The sequence below is a fragment of the Cetorhinus maximus genome, chromosome 7 (genome assembly GCF_964194155.1).
Source record: "Cetorhinus maximus chromosome 7, sCetMax3.hap1.1, whole genome shotgun sequence".
In the NCBI taxonomy this organism is placed as follows: domain Eukaryota; kingdom Metazoa; phylum Chordata; class Chondrichthyes; order Lamniformes; family Cetorhinidae; genus Cetorhinus; species Cetorhinus maximus.
This window is the reverse complement of record NC_135885.1, coordinates 63,871,990-63,892,767: the sequence shown is the minus strand read 5'-3', so window position 1 is coordinate 63,892,767 and position 20,778 is coordinate 63,871,990. Positions and strand designations below refer to the sequence as shown.

Below are 20,778 nucleotides of genomic sequence, written 5' to 3'. Positions count from 1 at the left end.
AGTTTTTCTAGCATTTTCTGTTTTTGTTTCAATGAATCAATGTCTTTTTGATACTCAAGGAAGAAAGCTTAGCCTAGGGCCTTTTGCTCTGTGTGTGTATATGTTTTTAAATCTATGCATTTACTAAGTTGATAAATAATGAAAACACTGTCATGAAGCATTTCCTTTCTATTGCATTTAGCCTCCTGGTCTCTTGCCGCAATATTGCTGCATTGTAAATGTAGGTCACTTTTGTACTCCCGTAGATATGAAGGCAGATTTTTCTCTTTGATCCCAGGGAATGCTATGATCCCAGGGAGTGCTTAGTTCCCATAAACAACAAAAAGGAAGTAAGAGCTGTAGAACAAACAACAAATCTAAAACAAAAACAGAAACAGAAATACCTGGAAAAACTCAGCAGGTCTGGCAGCATCGGTGGAGAAGAGCACAGTTGACGTTTCAAGTCCTCATGACCCTTCAACAGAACTAAGTAAAAATAGGAAAGGGGTGAAATATAAGCTGGTTTAAGGTGGGGGTGTGGTTGTTGGGACAAGAAGGCAGTAATAGGTGGAGATAACCAAAAGATGTCACAGACAAAAGGACAAAGAGGTGTTGAAGGTGTTGATATTATCTAAAGGAATGTGCTAATTAAGGGTAGAAAGCAGGACAAACAAGGCACAGATAGCTCTAGTGGGGGTGGAGAGGGGTGAAGGAATACTAAAAAGGCTAAAAGGTAGAGATAAAACAATGGGTGGAAATACATTTAAAAATAATGGAAATAGGTGGGAAAAGAAAAATCTGTATAAATTATTGGAAAAAACAAAAAGGAGGGGGAAGAAACAGAAAGGGGGTGGGGATGGAGGAGAGAGTTCATGATCTAAAATTGTTGAACTCAATATTCAGTCCGGAAGGCGGTAAAGTGTCTAGTGGGAAAATGAGGTGCTGTTCCTCCAGTTTGCGTTGAGCTTCACTGGAACAATGCAGCAAGCCAAGGACAGACATGTAGGCATGAGAGCAGGGTGGAGTCTTGAAATGGCAAGCGTAAGGGAGGTCTGGGTAATGCTTGCAGACAGACCGAAGGTGTTCTGCAAAGCGGTCACCCAGTCTGCGTTTGGTCTCTCCAATGTAGAGGAAACCGCATTGGGAGCAACGAATGCAGTAGACTAAGTTGAGGGAAGTGCAAGTGAAATGCTGCTTCACTTGAAAGGAGTGTTTGGGCCCTTGGACGGTGAGGAGAGGGGAAGTGAAGGGGCAGGTGTTGCATCTTCTGCGGTTGCATGGGAAGGTGTCGTGGGAGGGGATTGAGGAGGAGGGGGTGATGGAGGAGTGGACCAGGGTGTCACGGAGGGAATGATCCCTATGGAATGCCACTGGGGTGGTGAAGGGAAGATGTGTTTGGTGGTGGCATCATGCTGGAGTTGGCGGAAATGGCGGAGGATGATCCTTTGAATGCGGAGGCTGGTGGGGTGATAAGTGAGGACAAGGGGGACCCTATCATGTGCATGGGAGGGAGGAGAAGGCATGAGGGCGGATGCGCAGGACATGGGCTGGACACAGTTGAGGGTCCTGTCAACCACCGTGGGTGGAAAATCTCAGTTAAGGAAGAAGGAGGACATGTCAGAGGAACTGTTTTTGAAACAACAAATTAAAAACTCTTTTTTTAAACAACAAATCTAAGCCATGCCCCTGGCAGGGCCAGACCTGCATCTGGTGTGCTGTGCCTAGCAGGCACCTAGTGCAGGCTAGCACTATGTACTTTGGCTAAACTGAACTGACCTTTCAAAGACATCTAGCGCCTTTTTCATAATAAGAATCCAATGTCACTTCACAGGAATAATATAAAACAAAGCATGATAACTGAGCCACAGAAGGAGATATTAGGTTAGATACCAAAAGCTTGGTCAAAGCAATAGGCTTTAAGTGTTGTAAAGGAGGAAAGTAAGATGGAGAGGCAGAGAGGGTTGCAGAGGAAATTTCAGGTTTTGAGACTTAAAGAATTGAAGGCACAGCCACCAGTAGTAGGACAATTAATATCTTGGATGCTCAAGAGACCAGAATTACTTGAATGCCGATCTCGCTGGTAATTAAGGGGTTGGAGAAATAGGGAGGGGCGAGGTTTTTGAAAGTGTGGCTGAGGATTTTAAAATCAAGGTGTTGCTTGACATGAAACAATGTAGGTCAGTAAGTTCAGTGGTGATAGGAGAACGGGACCTGATGTGGGTCACAGTATGGGCAGCAGAAGAGTTTTGGATGACCTCAAGCTTAGAAGGTAGAATATGGGAGACTAGCCAGGAGTAAGTTGGGATAATCAAGTCTAGATGTAACAAAAGCATGGATGAAGGTTTCAGAAGCAGATCAGTTGAGGCAGGGGAGAAGCTGGTGCAATGTTGTGGAGATAAAAATAGGTAGTCCCAGTGATGGCTCAAATATGTGATTGGGAGCTCTTCTCAGGCAATTATGATACTAAGGTGGTCAACAGTCAGGTTTATTCTTAGACTGTTGCAAGGGAGAGGATAGTCAGCAGCTAGGGAAGAATAAGGCATGTGAAAATAGAGAGCACTACTTCTTACATGTAGGCCAGGTTTGAGACGAGACGGCAAAGCTCCAATGCACCTTAACTCCCCATCCCGTATGTTTTTATGAAAATGTACACAACCCTATAAATAAGTCAGTAATTCTGCAGTGCCCTAAAAGACCTTTACCATTCAGGTTATCTTGCTATGATTCTGCACAGCCCATTTTTGAAGATTGTATCTATGCATTGAAATCCACACCAACCCATTGGTTAGCTGGTCTATAATTGCTGTTGCTTTGTGTATTTTGAAGCTTTAAAGTTTAGTAAAATAACTTCAAAATATTTTTAGCATCACCTGTTCAAGCACCAACAGGTTGAACCCTGTCATGGAAGGATGTGGGCTTTGGGCTGTGATTTCTCAGGCAATGGGTTTTTTACCTCTGCCCAAAAGCCAAAGGGATGTTTTTCTTCAAGGTGGGAAGGAAAGCTGATCGGTACTGCATCCTGCTCTCACTGCTCTTGCAGCCAGTTGGCGAAACTAATTTCATTTGTTTGCAAATACATGACCATTAGTCTACACGGCAGAATTAATGCATGACTCCTTCCTAAGTAAACAACTCTTGCTGAATGTTTTTTGTGAAGTTAGTATGTCTCCAAGTGGTAGAAGTTATTTAATTGTGCAGCATTTTTATTGGGGTGTCACATGAATTCTGAAGCGGGTGCGGGGGAAAGCTTCCAAGTTTTAAAACAGCGGAAAATTGGATTGTGTTTTGGCTGCTGTTTGGTGCGATTGAGTCTTTTATCTGTTCCTGAGAAGCAGATGTGCCCCAACGCTGCCCCAGCTAATGCAACTTTCTTCACTGAGACCATTGAAGAACACCTTGTGAGCTGTGCAGGTATCAGCACAGCCACCCCCAAGGAATTGGAATAGTCTAATAGTACTGATTCAAGCAAGTGGATTTCTGCTGCACAATGTTTTGATGACAGAGTTCTTATATTGGCCATGGGCACAGACAGAAATAAATCATTTGGGGGCTAAAATTTGTGTCGAGCTTTAGCACAAGTTGGCTTGAGTACAAAACAGAATTTCCATTTTCAATTTTGGAGTGTGTGTGTGTGTCACTGGTAAAGCTGACATACAAACATATGAATTTGGAACAGGAATAGGCCACTTGGCCTCTTGAGCTTGCTCTGCTATTCAATAAGATTATGGTTGATCAGATTGTAACCTCCCACCTACCCATTGGTTACCCATCATTAATTGTCTAATGTTTAGGCTGTCTATCTTGGGAATGCCATCTGTTAAACAAAGGGAAGAGTGGAAAAAAATGTAATTGTTAAATACTATGACAACTTTAAGGTGCAGTCTCGAGTAGCATCAGCACATTACATTATCTAAAGCTTCTGAATTTACTCACGTCCTTTTACAGTCAGTCTTGCTTCCAGTTAATCTATGATTTCTGTTAATGTTCTTGCTAATGAGTAATCTTTTGCCTTTCTAATTACTGCCCTATTATCCTATTGAATGTTTCTAAAGTAATGCAAACAAATCATCAAAATCTGTGTTAATTTATGTGCACTGTTGTCTCTTTTAAGGAAAAATAGCTTTGAAAATTTCACTCGTGTCTCAAGAGTTAAACAATGCAGATAATTTTTTACTTGTGATATAAATAAAAAATATGCATACACTTGGAGTTCTCTGCCGGAAGGGCTGGTTTGACCCACAGTGCACAACCTCCAACATAGGTAGGGCAAGGAAGCAGGTACCGAATCCACCTCCATCGGAACAGGGTTCGACCCCCATGCTATTGGCTCTAACCTGATGTTGGAAGGTTTTACAAGTTGATACTCAACCTGTTTGGCCGCATTAAGAATGTGCCTTCCTTGGCCATCAAGTCCTGGAGTGGGACTTGAATCTGGAGAGGCTACCCACTGTGCCACAGGCACTCCGCATTGGCCTTTGGCAGTTCCCATTTTTGTTTTTGAACCTGAATCTATTCTTAAAACGTCCATAATTTGTTTAACTTAACCTTGGTTTAGCTTTTCATGGTAATTGCTTTTTTCCCCTTTCAGTCGTTCTTAACTCTTTTGTAACGTTTAGCATTTACAATTCTCTCTTTTTCACTTCTGCCCTCATACCCCTTTTCTTGATTTTTCAATCTTTCTCTAACATTGTGTTTTGGGATAAAAGCTCAACTGAGGCTCTCTCTGTGCATTCAAGGGGATACAAAAGATTTTATTTTGCTATTCAAAGAAGAGGTTCCTAAACATTAATTCTTTAACCAAGATCATTTGAAACAGATTATTTAAATAATCATTTAAGTACAAAATACTGTGGATATTGGAAATCTGAAATTAAAACAGAAAATGCTGGAAATACTCAGCATGCTTGGTGGCATCTGTGGAGGGAAGTGGTTAACTTTTCAAATCCTGACCTTTTCACCAGTTCTCTCTCCACAGTTGCTGCTAGACCCGAGTTCTTCTAGCATTTCCTGTTCTTAATTTATAATTGCTGTTCGTGGGATTTTGCTGTGCACACATTTATTGATAGACTTGACTACATGAACAGTAAGTGAACTTAAAGTAATTCACATGCTGCTATAGAGCTTGAGTCTGGGGTATGTTGTCATGGCGATCAAAGGAAATGCCACAAGGACACTCCTGAAGGCTTCACTTAAGAGTTTTGACATCAACTTTGAGTCCCAGGAGAAGCTTGTCCAAGATCACTGTACCTGGTACAACCAACTAAAACACGGTGCGGCCTCCTTCGAAAGCAAGCGCATAGCAGAGGCAGAGAGAAAACCCCGAACCAGTAACTCGTCCAAAACTCAATCAGCTGCTGTATTCGGTCCTACTTGCAGCAAAACCTTCTGGTGCAGATTGGCCTTGGTAGTCACCTATGTACCCACAGGAACCCTACCAAACACTCTAGTTCATGAAGATGGTTGTCCCGAAAGATGACCAACTGGACGTAATAAATTTCAACTTCTGCTTCATCAGGACTTGTCCCTCTTGTGACATCTAATTTTTGATTGGAGATTTGCTTTAATTGTTTTCCTGAATTTTGTGATTAGCCATGTGATGAGCTGCCTCTCTTTCAATGCTACTGTTTGTGAAGCCATCTACAAATTCCTGCATGCTTTGCAAAGTCCTCTTGATTCTTTTCACACCACCTTTCAATGGGTCTACATAGAACTGTGCCAGAAGTAGGGAAAGCAATACACTGAGGAAGTTACAGTGATGTGGCTAAAAGTTCCAAGAAGTAAGCAATGCTCATAAACTGTGCAGCATTTGGTATAATCAGGCGCTACGATGCTGCTCGCTCTCTCAAAATTCCACTGGAATAAGTTGGAAGATGCAATCAAAACATCCAGAAGGTTTATAGTGCTAATAAGAGCTGAAGCCTCGTAACTTCATTCCATACAATATTCCGACAGGGTTTTGGATCTGATGCTTTGTACCTTTTTTTTGCCCATAGGACAGTTTGTAGAACCAGCATATGCACAATTGTTACAGCACAGGAGGAGGCCATTCAGCCCATTGTGTCTGAGCTGGCTCTCCAAATGAGCAGTGCAACTGGTGCAACTCCCACTGCTACCCACCCCCCTGCCTCCACCCCCACCACTCCATAACCCTGCAGATTCTTCCTTTTCCAGATAATAATCCAACTTTCTCTTAATTCTTCGATTGAACCTGCCTTCACCGCTATCTGAGGTAGCGCATTCCAGATCTTAACCACTCACTGCGTGAAAAGACTTTTTCTCGTGCTGCTTTTGCTTCTTTTGCCAATTACCTTAAATCTGTACCCTCTTGTTCTCAATCCTTCCACCAGTGGGAACAGTTTCTCCCCATCCATTCTGTGCAGGCCCCTCATGATCTTGAATACCTCTATCAAATTCCTTCTCGACCTCCTTTTCTCTCAGAAAACAGTCCTAGCTTCTCCAATCTCTGTCTACATAACTGAAGTTCTTCATCCCTGGGACCATTCTTGTGAATCTTTTCTGCACTTTCTCTGATGCCTTCACATCTTTCCTAAAGTGCGGTACCCAGAACTGGATGCAGTACTCCAGCTGAGGTCAAACCAGTGTTTATAATAGTTTAGCATAGCCTCCTTTTGTCTTGTGCTCTATGCCTTTTTTAATACTAAGATACTCACAAGAACTCAGGAATTAAGAGCTGGAGTAGACCATTCACCCCCTTGAGCCTGCTGATCTGATTGTGGCCTCAACTCCACTTTCATATTTTCTCCCCATAGCCCTTGACCTCCTTGTTGATTAAAAATCTATCTCACTCGGCTGTTGAATATGTTCAATGATCAGCCTCCACTGCTTTCTGGGAAGAGAACTTCACAGTCTAATGACTCTGAGAAAAAAATTAACCTTTATCTCAGCCTTAAATGGGAGACCCCTAATTTTTTAAACTGTGTCCCCTAGTTCTCCTCCACAGAGAGAAAGATCCTCTTAGCATTCACCCCATCAAGTCCACTCAGGATCTTATATGTTTCATTAACATCACCTCTCATTCTTCTAAACTCCAATGGTTCAACCTGTCCTCATAAGATAGCCCCTTCGGTCAAGTGAACCTTCATTGAACTGCTAATCTCCGTAATTATGGAGACCAAAACTGTATAATGAAGGTTCACTTGCAGTATATTGCCTTGCAATATACACCAACATTCCATTTGCCTTATTAATTGCTCTCTCAACCTATCCTGCAAATTTCAGAACTGACAGAACAAAACACATTGGCCTTCCCAACTGCCCCATGTTCTGTCAAGGCTGATGTGTATCCATATTTTCATACTTTTTAAATACTCTTATCCTTAAATACATCTTATCATTGAAATACAATTTATTTTTATTTCCTAGGATATTTTTTTCTTTTCTTTTTTGTGGCTGGCTTTGACATCATCTTCTCCATCCCTACCATTGGCTCTTTATAACTAGATATAAAGTGGTATATTAGAGTGGACCAGGGTGATTTTTCTTTGTCACATTTTGTTTTAATTGCCTTTGTGAGCAGATTAGAAATTATACTCTAGAAATTGCTTATTAGCAGCTAACAGCTCTCCTGTTCTCCAGTTTGCATAGTCTTCAGCTCACTGAGTCAGCCATTCCATTCCTACCTATCCAAACAAAATTAGCATATCGCTAGCAATGGTCACTTCATCCTTAACTACATGCTGTCCCCTCGATGATTATCTTCTGCATGCACTAGACCAACTTTTGCATATGTACCTCAGTTCCTTCGCTCCTGAAACCCTTTTCATCCCAATGTTATTTCCAAATTCAACTAATCAAATTATCTTTTTTTGGCCTCCCACCTTCCATATGTATCCTGTATTTATGCTATTTTAAAATAACTTGCTCTAGTCCATCACATCTGGCCTTTAATGGTCGCTCTGTTCCCTACCATATATTCAGTGTCCTATTCTTTTTAGTCCCTCCCTGAATCTGCTTCAAACTATTTCTGCAGTCTCCAGCCCAACTGTATTGTAGCCAACTTTGCAGATGATATGAAGAAAGGTAGGAAAGCGAGTTGTAAGGAGGATACAAAGACTCTGCAAAGGGATATAGATAGGTTAAGTGAATGGGCAAAAATGTTGCAGATGGAGTATAATGTGGGAAAATGTGGGGTTGTCCACTTTGGCCGGTAGATTAGAAAAGCAGAGCATTATTTAAATGGAGAGACTGCAGAATACTGCAGTACAGAGGGATCTGGGTGTCCTTGTACATGAATCACAAAAAGTTAGCATGGAGTTACAGCAAGTAATTAGGAAGGCAAATGGAATGTTGGGCTTTATTGTAAGGGGGAATGGAGTATGAAAGTAGGGAAGTCATACTGCAACTATACAGGACATTGGTGGGACTGCACCTGTGTATGGTTTTGGTCTCCTTACTTAAGGAAGGATTTACTTGCATTGGAAGCACTTCAGAGAAAGCTCACTAGGCTGATTCCTGGGATGAAGGGGTTGTCTTATGAGGAAAGGTGTAGCAGGTTGGGCCTATACTTATTGGAGTTTAGGAGAATGAGAGGTGATTTTATCAAAATATAAAATTCTGAGGGGGCTTAACAGGATAGCTGCTGAGAGGATGTTTCCTCTCATGGGACAATCTAGAACTAAGGGGTGCAGTTTAAGTATAAGGTGCCTCCCATTTAAGATGGAAGTGAGGAAGAATTTATTCTCTCAAAGGGTCTTTAGTCTTTGGAATTATCTTCCATTGAAAGCAGTGGAGGCTGAGTCATTGAATATATTCAAGGCTAAATTGGACAGATTTTTGATTAACAAGGGAGTTGAGAGTTATGGGGGTTAGGTAAGAAAGTGCTATCAAGGCTACAATCCGATCAGGCGTGATCTCATTGAATGGTGGAGCAGGCCCAATGGGCTGAATGGCTTACTCCTATTATGATTTAATATCACCAACTGAACTCTCTGTTCCTGAACTTGGCATGCTATGATTTCCACCTATTCCCTTTACCATTATTATCGGCAGAGCCTTTAGCTGCATTTGTCTTGCCATCTCTGGAACTCTATCCATCTTTGTTATTTATAAAAAACATTAAAAATCAATCTTTGACCAAAGTTGAGAGTTCAGTCTTGGGTTTTCGCTGCCTGCCTGTGAAGCACTTTTAGGACTCTCTATGTTAAAGGGACTAGACTACATTATAAAGTATTTTGCCTATTATTCTGTTGTCATCTATTTTGTCATAGTCATTCACTGATTTAATATACCTGTGTCAAAGCCATGGAAAAATTAATATCATGTACCCATACTAAATGTTTGTCCACTAATATGGTTACGAGTCTTTATTTGTTTGTGGAAAACATTTGCAATTCATTTGAAATATAGGTGCTAAATAATGAAATCTGTGACTATAAACTAGTGATTTGTCTTTTAATTCATCTGCTCATGCTCAGTATATTAATGCCTGCTATTTGAGCTATTGATCACTGGACAATTAGTGAGGCAAATAATAGGTCAAATGATTGGAGCTTCCTATTTGTTTCTCTGATAGAGGTTATGGCTTTGGAAAGAAGTCTTCAGTTTTAAAGGTTTCTTTTTTTCAATGATTTCCTGAAGGACTATTTCTTTTGAGGTCTTCATAGCATTTTAAAAAAAAACTTCTCAGAAATGCTCCTTGCAAAAATTAAGCTTGTGCTTATCTCTGATATCTGGTTAAAAACCACAAACAATTTCCCCGACCCCTCTTACTGGATTACCGACAATTTAGTTTCTGTGGTGGAGAAGGCAAGGAAGAATGGCTGAGAGGAGGCGTAATATATTTTTAAAAAAGGTCCGCTCTTGATATGTATGGGCATAACATAGAAGTATGACAAAGCGTGATTCAGTTAGTAGGTTTTCCTGCTCTTTATCTGCTTATTAACAGGAAACTCTAACCAGCAAGCTCCACAGCATAAGATGATGTCGTTTCCACACACACACATGGTTCTATATCTCAACTATGTGATAGTGGAAGTGTTAATTTAATAGAATGCTGCTTATAGTGAGGGAGGTGAAATGTGAAGGAATATCACTTTGCTTACTGAAATGTGCTTCTTGTGGACAGCTTGAAAGCTCTCTTGCATGCTTTTGCATCTCGGATAAATTTGTGCAGGCAGATTTTTTTTTAGCAAAGTAAAAGGGTGACCACATATTTACTTACATTAAATTTGGCTACAACTAAATTCCCCTGCCAGGCATTCCAAATAGGTTTGTAGACAAATCCTATCAGAAACCATTTGCTGCTGGTTGTGCGAAGGATAGTGAAAATCGGCCTCTCCTAGAATTATGCACTTTTCTCAGTGTTGGGGGGTCGCTAGCAAGGTCAGCTTTTACTGCCTATGCACTCTAAGGTGATGGTGAGCTGCCATGTTGAACCATTACAGTCCATGCAGTGAAGGCACTCTCACAAGTAGGGAGTACTAGGATTTCATTCCTTCATTGTCACTGGGTGATGATATATTTCCAAGTCAGGATGGTAAGTGACTTGGATGGAAACCTGTTCCATACACCTGCTGCCCTTGTTTTTCAAGGTGGTAGAGATTGCATGTTCAGAAGATGCTGCTAATGAAACCTTGGGTTCAGTTGCTGCAGTGCAACATGTAGATGGTATAGGCTGCAGCCGCAGTGCGCCATTGGTGGAGGGAATGAATGTCTTAAGGTGGATGGAGTGCTGACCAAGAAGACTGCCTTGTTCTGGTTGGTGTCTAGTTTCTTGTGTGTTGTTGGAGCTATTTTTGTTCAGTCAATTGGTGACTATTCTGACTTGTGCCTCCATAGATGGTGGAAAGGCTTTGGGGAGTTGGGAGCTGATTCACTTGCCACACAAAACTCAGCCTCCAACCTGTTTTTATAGCCACAGTATTTCTGTGATGTGTCTAGTTAAGTTTCTAGCCAAGAGTGACCTTGCTGTGCATAAATTGGCTGTGTTCATTCTGCTCAACTGTATCTTGATATCACATGGACTGAAAGAATATACTGAAGACTGGCATCTGTGCTAGAGTCCTCATGATGCTGAGAAGGATCATCCACTCAGCAAGCCCTTCAGCCTTGTCTTTTGTATTTGAGGTGCTGTGCTCTACGATCATTGAGGATGGGAATGCTCATGGAGCCTCCTCCCATTAGTTGCTTAATTGTCCGCCACCACTCAGGATAGGCTGTGGTATGAGACTTCATGGGATTTGGAGTCAATTTTGAGGACTTCCTCCTGTATACTACTGTGCCACCACCCTGGCTGGTCTGCCTGCTGGTGAGACAGGATGCACCCAGGGATGGTAATGGAGTCTGGAAAATTGGTTGTAAGGTGTGATTTGGTGAGTATGACTGTTTGAGGCTATTTCTTCATTTGTCTCTGGATATTAGTGAGGAAGACTGAGTGGGATGTTGTTTCCGGTGCCTAGGGCGATGCCATGTGGTCTGTCTGGTTTTATTCTTTTTTGACCTTCCTATAGTGGTTTGATACAACTGGTTGGATTGCTAAGCCACTTCAGGACAGTTAAGAGTTGACCACATTGCTGTGGGTCTGGATGTTATGTGTAGGCTAGACGAGGTAATGATGGCAGATTTCCTTCTGTAAAGGACACTAATGAACCCCACAATTTGGTAGTGGCCACCATGGCTGAAACTAGCTTTTTATTCCAGATGTTTTTTTAATTGATAGAGCTTAAGTTCCCAATGGTGGGATTTGAGCTCCTATCTCTTGAGTATTAGTCCAGTAACATAACCACTATGCTCCCATTCCATCAACCATGACTCAGTTGGTGACGCACACCCTTCTGAGTCATAATGTTCTGAGTTCAAGTTTCAGACTTGCACGTGAATATAAAAATCAAGGCAAGCAGTACTGAAGGAGTGCAGCACTATCAGAGGCACTATATATTTCAGACGGATATTAAACCAAGTCTGTCCTCTTGGGTGGAAGTAAAACTCCTGTGATACAAGTTATTCCCAGTGTCCTGGCCAATCTTCGCCGACGGAAAAATTCTGCCCTATGCTTCAGAAGTACTTCATTGACTATAAAGTGCTTTGAGATGTCAGGTTGTCATGAAAGGCACAACACTATCAATTCTGATATCTACCTGACAAAAGGCAAAATTACCTGTGTATGTCCTATCAAAAAAAAGTTGAATTCCAAAGGTGAGGCAAGAGTGACTGTCCTTGACATCAAAACAGCATTTGATTGAGAATGGCATCAGGATACCTGGTAAAATTGAAGTCCATTGGAATGGTGGGGTAACACATGGGAACACCCCTCCACTAGCTGGAATCATACTTGGCATAAAGGAAGATGGTTATGTTTGTTGGAGGTCAATCATCTCGGGCCTAGGGCATCACTGCAGGAGTTCCTCAGGGTAGTGTCCTATGCCCTACCATATTCAGCTACTTCATAAATTACCTTCTAGGTCAGAATTGTGCGCTGATGATTACAAAGTGCTCAGTTCCATTTGCAACTCCTCAGATAATGAAGCAGTCCATGCCTACGCATGGCAATATCTGAACAAGATTTGTATGGGCTCTCAAGTAATTTTTGCATCACAGTGCCAAACAATGAGCTTCTCCAATGTGAGAGAATTGAACCATCTCCCCTTGACATTCAATGGCATTGCCATCACTGAATTCCACACCATTAATATCCTGAGGGTTACCATTGACCAGAAACGTAATTGGACCTGCCTCATAAATACTGTGATTTCAAGAGAAGATCAGAGGCTGGGAATTCTGAAGTAATCCACCTCTTGACTCTCCAAATCCTGTTCATTATCTACCATACGCTGGTCAGGAGTGTGGTGTAATACTCTTCATTTGCTTGGATGAGAGCAACTTCAACAACACTTGAAGCTTGACATCATCCAGGACAAAGCAGCCCATTTAATTGGCACTCCATCCATCACCTTAAACATTCATTCCCTCCACCAGCGCCACATTAGCAGCAGTGTGTACCATCCACAAGACTCACTGTAGCAACTTGTCAAGGCTCCTTTGACAGTAACTTCCAATTCTGCGACCTATACGCCTAGAAGAAAAACAAGAGCAACGTGTGCATGTGAACACCACCTACTGAAAGTTCCCTGCAAGAGACACACCATCCTGACTTGGAAATATGTCGCTGTTCCTTTACAGTCCCTGGGTTGTAATCCTGCAGCTCCCTCCAAACAACGTTGTTGTGGGTGTACCTACACCACATGGACTGGTTCAAGAAGGCAGCTCACTACCACCTTCTCAAGGGCAATTTGTGATGGGCAATGAGTGCTGGCCTAGCCATTGATGCCTGCATCCCACGAATGAACTTTTTAGTGTTTAGCACTATGTTCAGATTGTTGTCAGGGCTCATAGCTTTTGCTGTATCTAATTCACTCAACCATTTTTTGATATTACAAGAAATGAATTGAATTGACTGAAAGCTGGCATCTGTGCTTCTGGGGACATTGGGAGACTGAGATGGGTCATCCACTTAGCATTTCTGGCTTAAGATGTTTCAGAATTATCTTTTGCACTGACGTGCTGAGCTCCCCCATCATTGAGGATGGTATGTTCATAGAACAACCTCCTCCTGTTAGTTGTTTAATTGTCCATCACAACTCATAACTAGATGTGGCCGGATTGTAGAGCTTTGATCTGATCCATTGGTTGTGAAATCAACTTATAGTGTACAGCTTCTGCAATTCAGAACACTGTAGCCTTGTGGTGGTAGATTCATGAGGCTGGTACCTCATTTTTAGATATGCCTGCATTGAATATTGTAAGGCTTGTTGAGATAAAGAAAATATTTGGTCATACATTAGTTTATCAAGTATTTTTTTAATGGAAAATTTTGACATTTGTATGAGGAAATCTACACACTACACAGCCTACTTAACAATATCTTCTTTCATGTATGCATTTGGAAGATGAAGATGCTATGAGATCCCCTAGTGGTGAAAAACTGCAAAGTTATATCCCAAACAAAAACAGAATTACCTGGAAAAACTCAGCAGGTCTGGCAGCATCGGTGGAGAAGAAAAGAGTCGATGTTTCGGGTCCACACGACCCTTCAACAGAACTGAAGTATAGTTAGGAGAGGGGTGAAATATAAGCTGGTTTAAGGTGGGGGGCGGGGGGAGAGAGAAGTTGAGGGTGTGGTGATTGTGGAGATAAGCAAGCAGTGATAGGAGCAGATAATCAAAAGATGTCACAGACAAAAGGATCAAAGAGGTGTTGAAGGTGGTGATATTATCTAAGAAAAGTGCTAATTAAGAATGGATGGCAGGACACTCAAGGTACAGCTCTAGTGGGGGTGGGGTGGAAAGATTGACAAGGTATTAGTTGTAGATTTAAAAATAATGGAAATAGGTGGGAAAAGAAAAATCTATATAAATTATTGAAAACAAAAAAAAGGGGGAGGATACGGGGTGGGGATGGGGGGAGGGGGAGTTTAAGATCTAAAGTTGTTGAATTCAATATTCAGCCCGGAAGGCTGTAAAGTGCCTAGTCGGAAGATGAGGTGCTGTTCCTCCAGTTTGCGTTGGGCTTCACTGGAACAATGCAGCAAGCCAAGGACAGACATGTGGGCAAGAGAACAGGGTGGAGTGTTAAAATGGCAAGCGACAGGGAGGTTTATATAAAGTTATATCCCAGTTTCTATGCAGCACATTAGTTTATAATGCAGAGCAAGAGTCTAGCACAAGAAAGGTATGTGGCTATTAAACCTGCTGCTTCCACCGGTTATGCAAAACTTGTCTCAATGTGGACGTTACATTTAGAATTAACGTCTTTTTTAACTGCTTGGTATAAATAGCCACGTGTAAAACTTCCAAAAACTCTTTGGGAATTTCTCTGTGCTATGCTAAGTCAAATGCAAGCTTATATTACTCAAGCCTGACCAAATTACATTTTGCCAGCAGTGCACAAACTATTGTTTCATGAAACATTTTGACATCTGGGCCAATGTTTTTTTTCTCATGACTTCAAGTTCATTGTTCAACAGCTTTTCTGTTTCTTCAAAGCTGATATTTGATGTAGTGCTAGCTGTTCTTTCTGTGCATGTGGGTGCAGAAGAGATAGAAATTATCGGTTCAGTTCTATGCATCATCCTTCTTGTGGAGACCCGCGTCACTCTTTCCTCCCACTGTCTAGTGCATCAATGTTGCTTTTGAGTCAATCATAACCCAAACTGCATCCAGTCTTCTAACTGTGCCCTGCCCAATGAGTTTTGTAAGATTTAAATAAGGCCCTTGTGTTGTGCTTCTTTTGATATATCACACAAATAAGCGTAACAATCACCAATAAGATATTTAAAAATTGCAAACGTGGATATCCGAAACACAAAAAAAAGCACTCAGAAAATGGGCAGTATCTGCAGAGTGAAAATACAGGTCACCATTTCAAGAAAACTTTTGGTATTGACATCTGAAAGCTAACTTATTAATGGAATCAGAGAGAGGGACTTGGACTTATATAGTGCCTTTTATGTCCTCAAGGCATTCCATAACACTTTACACCAATGAAGTTCTTTTGAAGTACAATCCCTGTTGTGAAATAGGAATCATGGCAGCCACTTTGTGCACAGCAGGATCCCATAAGAGGCAATTTGACAATGACCTGATAATCTCTGTTAGCTATGTTGGATGAGGGGTAAATATTGGTCAGAACACCAGGGAGAACTTCACTTTTCTTCAAAATGCCATGGAATCCTGAGGGTGAATGTTTCCACTGTTTAACATCTCATCCAAAGGATTGCACTGAAGAATCAGCCTAGATTTTATGCACCTTTGGGGGTGGAGGGAATGGGATAAGGGTAGGGAAAAATATTCAAATATTTTTAAGGGCCTAAGAATTTTGCTCTTAAATTGTGTTACCTCCAAAAGACAATCCTGGAGGTTCTTAAAATGTAGAAAATAAAGGCCTTGCTAACCATATATTGAACTATTTAAAGAAACACCTTTTACTTTTGAGTCTTGGATCTGTTTTTACTCCAAACTAGATTTGTTTTCCAGGGCTCATGTCAGTTGACAGCAACAGGTTTTACTTATTTTGTGCCTTAAACATAATAAAACATCCCAAAGCACTTCACTGGACCACTATCAAACAAAACTTGACACTGAGTCACATGTAATTATGGCACATGAGCAAAAGCTTGGACAAAGAGGTTAGTTTTAAGGAGGAAAGAGAGGTTGAGGGAGGGAACTGTCCATCATGACCACATTGATGTACAAGTTGGTGAAAGAGCAGGGGACTTAAACTTTCACTTTGTTTTTAAAAAAGAAAAATCACATGTGTTAGTTTTAATTCCAGGATGCTTGGGAAATGTTTGTTATGGTTATGCTATGACATGATTGGACTCTGTTATTATGTCCCATGTAATTGGTGCTTATTGTATAGGCCTATGTGAAGAATGGCCTGAGTCCCACCCAAGTAGACAATGAATGCCACTGGCACTGTACCTTCACAAGGGATCAACATCTGCAAAAGAGGTGCAGGTGAAAGAAAATTTAAATGGGAAAAGAGAGAGGTTTTTGTAATAAATGAGAGCTTTTACTTTAGGTGAAGATAAACCTTTCGCAAAAATGGGAATTGAATTTAAAAGCTGAATGAAGTCCATAGAATTTTTTTCCTATTCCATTTGATGTTTCATTTGCTGCACCCTCGGCTGAGATTAGCTAACTTGGCAGAAAGTAGAGTATAAACCTTGCATGGATTGATGCAACAGAAAATTGTGCTATTATCTGCTGAATTTGAAGCTGAAAAAATCTATCATTTAAACGGAGGAGAAAATGCTATCCTTTGTTTCTTCTATGATGCCCGTGTGGTTTTATTTGAAAATGTGTTGATATAAAATACTTCCTCTTCAGACTGATCGCCTGTTCTCTAAGCATGAAGTACTATGTAGAAGGAAACATTTCGATGAAATCTAGCACCACTATTAAATATTTCCTGAAGATGTGGAGCAGCGTCAGTGAAACACTCATATTCATCTTTCTTGGTGTATCAACAATCACAGACACCCACGAATGGAACTGGGCATTCGTTTGCTTCACTCTATTGTTCTGCTTGATTTGGCGGGCACTAGGTAAAGAATAGTTTATTTGCTAAGCCTTTAAGTTGACTGTCTAAGGGAGTTCTTTCTGGTTTTGCACACAAACGGACTGGAATATTTGAGTGCAGTGAATATAAGAATATTGGGTGCATCTGTAAAGGAATGTAGTTAATTAACTTAAACCAATACAAGGAAAATTGGATGGGTTCTTTTTTAGAGGCATGCACTCTCCCATTTCATTTGGGGTAGCCATAATATTGGCTGATCTCTCTTTTTTCCATCTTCTCCTGTCTGTCATCCATTCTTCTTACAATTCGGTTGTGTTTAAGTCTGTTGTCAGTGCATTTTTCCATCTGGTCTTTGGCCTTCCTTTTCTCTTGCTTTCTGCCAGTCCCATCTACATCACTTGTTTCATCATATGTCCTCTTTCTCCCTAACAGATGACCATACCATTCAAACTCTTCTTGGCTACTTTCTTTGCTTCCTCAGTCTTCACTGACCACACCAAACCTTCTCCCCTTTCCTGATGAACTGGTTCCTGATCTTTTCCTTCCTAGTCACTCTACACATCCCATCTCAACATTTGCATTTCATTAGTATCCATCCTCTCTTGCTGTTATATAGTGCAGAAACTTGGTTAACAAGGCTGATCTCTCAACTGCCTCGTAGATTCTTCTTGAGAGAATGCAATATGAATAACATAAAGTCAATTTAATTTGGTCTCGTGTAGGCCAGAAAAACCTGTGATTTCATTTGTTCGTTTATTTATAGAAAATATAGAACAATGTGCAAATATCATATTGATGGGTTATAATTCACATGTTTTTAACTTGATAATCTGTTTTACCCTCAGGTGTCATAGTGCTGACTCAGATCATTAACAGATTCCGAAAACTGTTGGTCAGCCGCAAAGATCAGTTTATCATTGCATATGGTGGTCTGCGGGGGGCAATTTGCTTCTCACTTGTGTTTCTACTTCCTTCTCATGTCTTTCCTCGAAAGAATTTGTTCATCACATCAACTATTGTGGTCATATTCTTCACCGTCTTTATTCAGGTTAGAAATATTTCTCTATATATTTTGGTTGTTCAAATATCTGTTGCAAAACTGTGATTTTTGTATGAAATCATAAATTACTCTAATGTATTGATAACTTACAAGTTTGTCACATAAGTCCTTAATCTATAACAATTGGGCATTTTCACAATGCTGGGTTCCATTTGAATTGCATGCTATTCACAGAATGCATTCATGAAGGCAGTACTAGCTATAAGTCTGTTTTTTGCATGTGGAGAGGGCAGAACAAGTAGTAAGTTCTCAACTACACTTAAGTTTGATTTGTCTGTTATTTGGCACTCAAAAAACTTTTCACTTAATCTTATTACAACTGTTTTAGACAGTCTGTTTTGTATTGTGAAGTTTTTAAAAAGTGTATAGATCAATTAAATCTTTCATTCTAGATAATATGTATAAATATCTTATCAAAGTCATAAATAATATGCTTTGTAACTGTGACAAAGGAAAACTATCCCCCCTCATTCTTCCCGACCTGTCTGCAGCCTTTGGCATAGTTGACCACACCATCCTCCTACGTCTCTCCACTGTCAATCAGCTGGGTGGAACTGCTGTTAATGGTTCCCTTCTTCCCTGCCCAATCATAGCCAGAGAATCACAGATAATGACTTCTCTTCCTGCTCCTGCACTGTTACCTCTGGTGTTCTCCCAGGATCTATCCATGGCCATCTCCTACTTCTCATCTACATGCTGTCGCTTCTCATTTCTCTGCTCTAAGGAGAATAGCCCTTATACTTCAGTCTCTCCTCAGCCCTGGTACCATTCTGATAAATCTCTTGTGCACCTCCCCAGTGCCTTGATGTCCTTACTAAAGCGTGATGCCCAAAAAAACATATTCGAGCTCATTTTTGTATAATTGCCAACTTATGCCAAATCTGTGGTGGTGCATTCCCACCAGGAATTAAGCTGAGACTCCCCATTAAGACTCTTGGAGCCAGCAGATCAGTTTGTCACCCAAGCAGGGCCCTTGGGTGAAAGGTGTATTTGCCCGACTCGATATGCTCGATACCCATGATCCACTTTCTCACTTGCTTAGTGGTTTTGAACATAATTTACCCCTTACGCTGGAGTTTTTTTTTAAACGCCCTGTGCACGATTGCATGTCATAACTGGTATGCATGCTGACATCATTAACGGATAGTGGAAAGTACTGCAGCTCCGATGACCTTTTCACTTCTTTTAAAGTGTCAAAATTGCTCAAGATGAGAAAACTGCAAAAGTTGTGCAGCAGACCAGCCGGTTCTGAAGAGGAAAAAAAAGTGAATGTTTGAAATAAAAATTATGCTGAAAATATATTTATATAATAAAAAAGAGTTCCAGCACATTAAAACTGTCCTGTTTATCCAAATGGACATAACACCAATTTTTGAAAAAAGCAAGATAGATAAACTAAGAAATTAAAGGCCTATTTGTCTAACATCAATTGTGGGGACATTGTTAGAATATGTTATTTGGGACAGAGTAACTTGAGCACTTGGATAAATGTGGGCCGATCAGAGAAAGCCAAAATGGATTTGTAAAGGGTAAGTTATGTCTAACGAATCTAGTTGGAATTTTTTTGAGGAGGAAAATAAGAGGCGGATAAGGAAGTCTCTATTGATATTACATATCGACTTCCAGAAAGCATGCAACAAGGTTCCATGTAAGCCTATTAAACAAAATGAAAGTGCTTGAAATTGGATCCAACCGATTGGCTTGGGTAGGGAATTGGTCAGACACAAGGAAACAAGATAGTTTAATGGGTATGTACTCAGATTGGCGGAATGTGAGTAGTGGTGTCTCCCAAGGATTTGTACTTGGGCCACATTTTATTTAAAAATGGTTTGATGAAGGAATAGACAATGGTATCCAAATTTGCTGATGAAACAAAGGTAGGTGACATAGTAAATAGTGCAGATGAGATCAGAAAGTTGCAATGGGACATTAGATTGTGAGTGGGTAAAATTGGCAGATGAAGTTTCATGTGGCGCAGGTGAGAGGTCATCCACTTTGGACTTGAGAGATATTTCAAAACATTTTCTAAATCGTGAGATACTAGGAATTGTAAATGAGCAAAGGATCCATGTACAGAAACCATTAAAAGCTAGTGGACAGTACAAAAAAAATAATCAAAAGGATTCATGGAATGTTGGTCTTTATCTTGAGCAGGCCAGAATATTAAGGGGTGAAAGCTATGGTAAAACTGCATAGAGCTCTGGTTAGATCCTATTTGGATTACAGCATTCAGTGCTGGATGCTGCATGGCAGAAAGGATGTATTAGATTTGGGGATTGCTGCACAGATTCATTAGAATGTTATTGTACTATTTTTTTTAAAAAAAAGGTTACATTATGAGAACCATTTGCCTAGAGTAGTCCTGTATTCTCTTGAATGTAGAATACTAAGGGATGATCTAAATTGAAGTGTTTAAGATGACTAAAGGATTTAATATTATAGAGAGAAACAGTTTCCTCTGGTGAGAGTCAAGAGCAAGGGGGAATAATCGTAAAATTAAACTTCAGTTTAATGTTTCATTTATTCCAAAATGCCAAATGAATGTCTGTCTGTTTTGTTAAAAGTAACTGTTGAATGTTGATATTTTAGGGAATGACTATCCGCCCATTGGTTGGCTTTCTGGATGTTAAAAAGTCAAATCAAAAACAGCCAACAGTCAGTGAAGAGATTCATATTCGGGTAAGTGCCCTGGGTGGTAGTGT

The 20,778-nt window shown here is 40.6% G+C and overlaps 1 protein-coding gene across 1 annotated transcript in view; it reads left to right on the top strand.

Moving 5' to 3' along the window:
- Window positions 1–20,778, top strand: part of slc9a2 (solute carrier family 9 member 2) — an 81,915-nt gene that overhangs the window by 37,673 nt on the left and 23,464 nt on the right. The window contains exons 4-6 of the mRNA XM_078545620.1: window positions 16,824–17,041; window positions 17,862–18,064; window positions 20,666–20,755. Coding sequence (XP_078401746.1) covers window positions 16,824–17,041; window positions 17,862–18,064; window positions 20,666–20,755 — 511 coding nt within the window. The remainder of the gene's footprint in view (window positions 1–16,823; window positions 17,042–17,861; window positions 18,065–20,665; window positions 20,756–20,778) is intronic.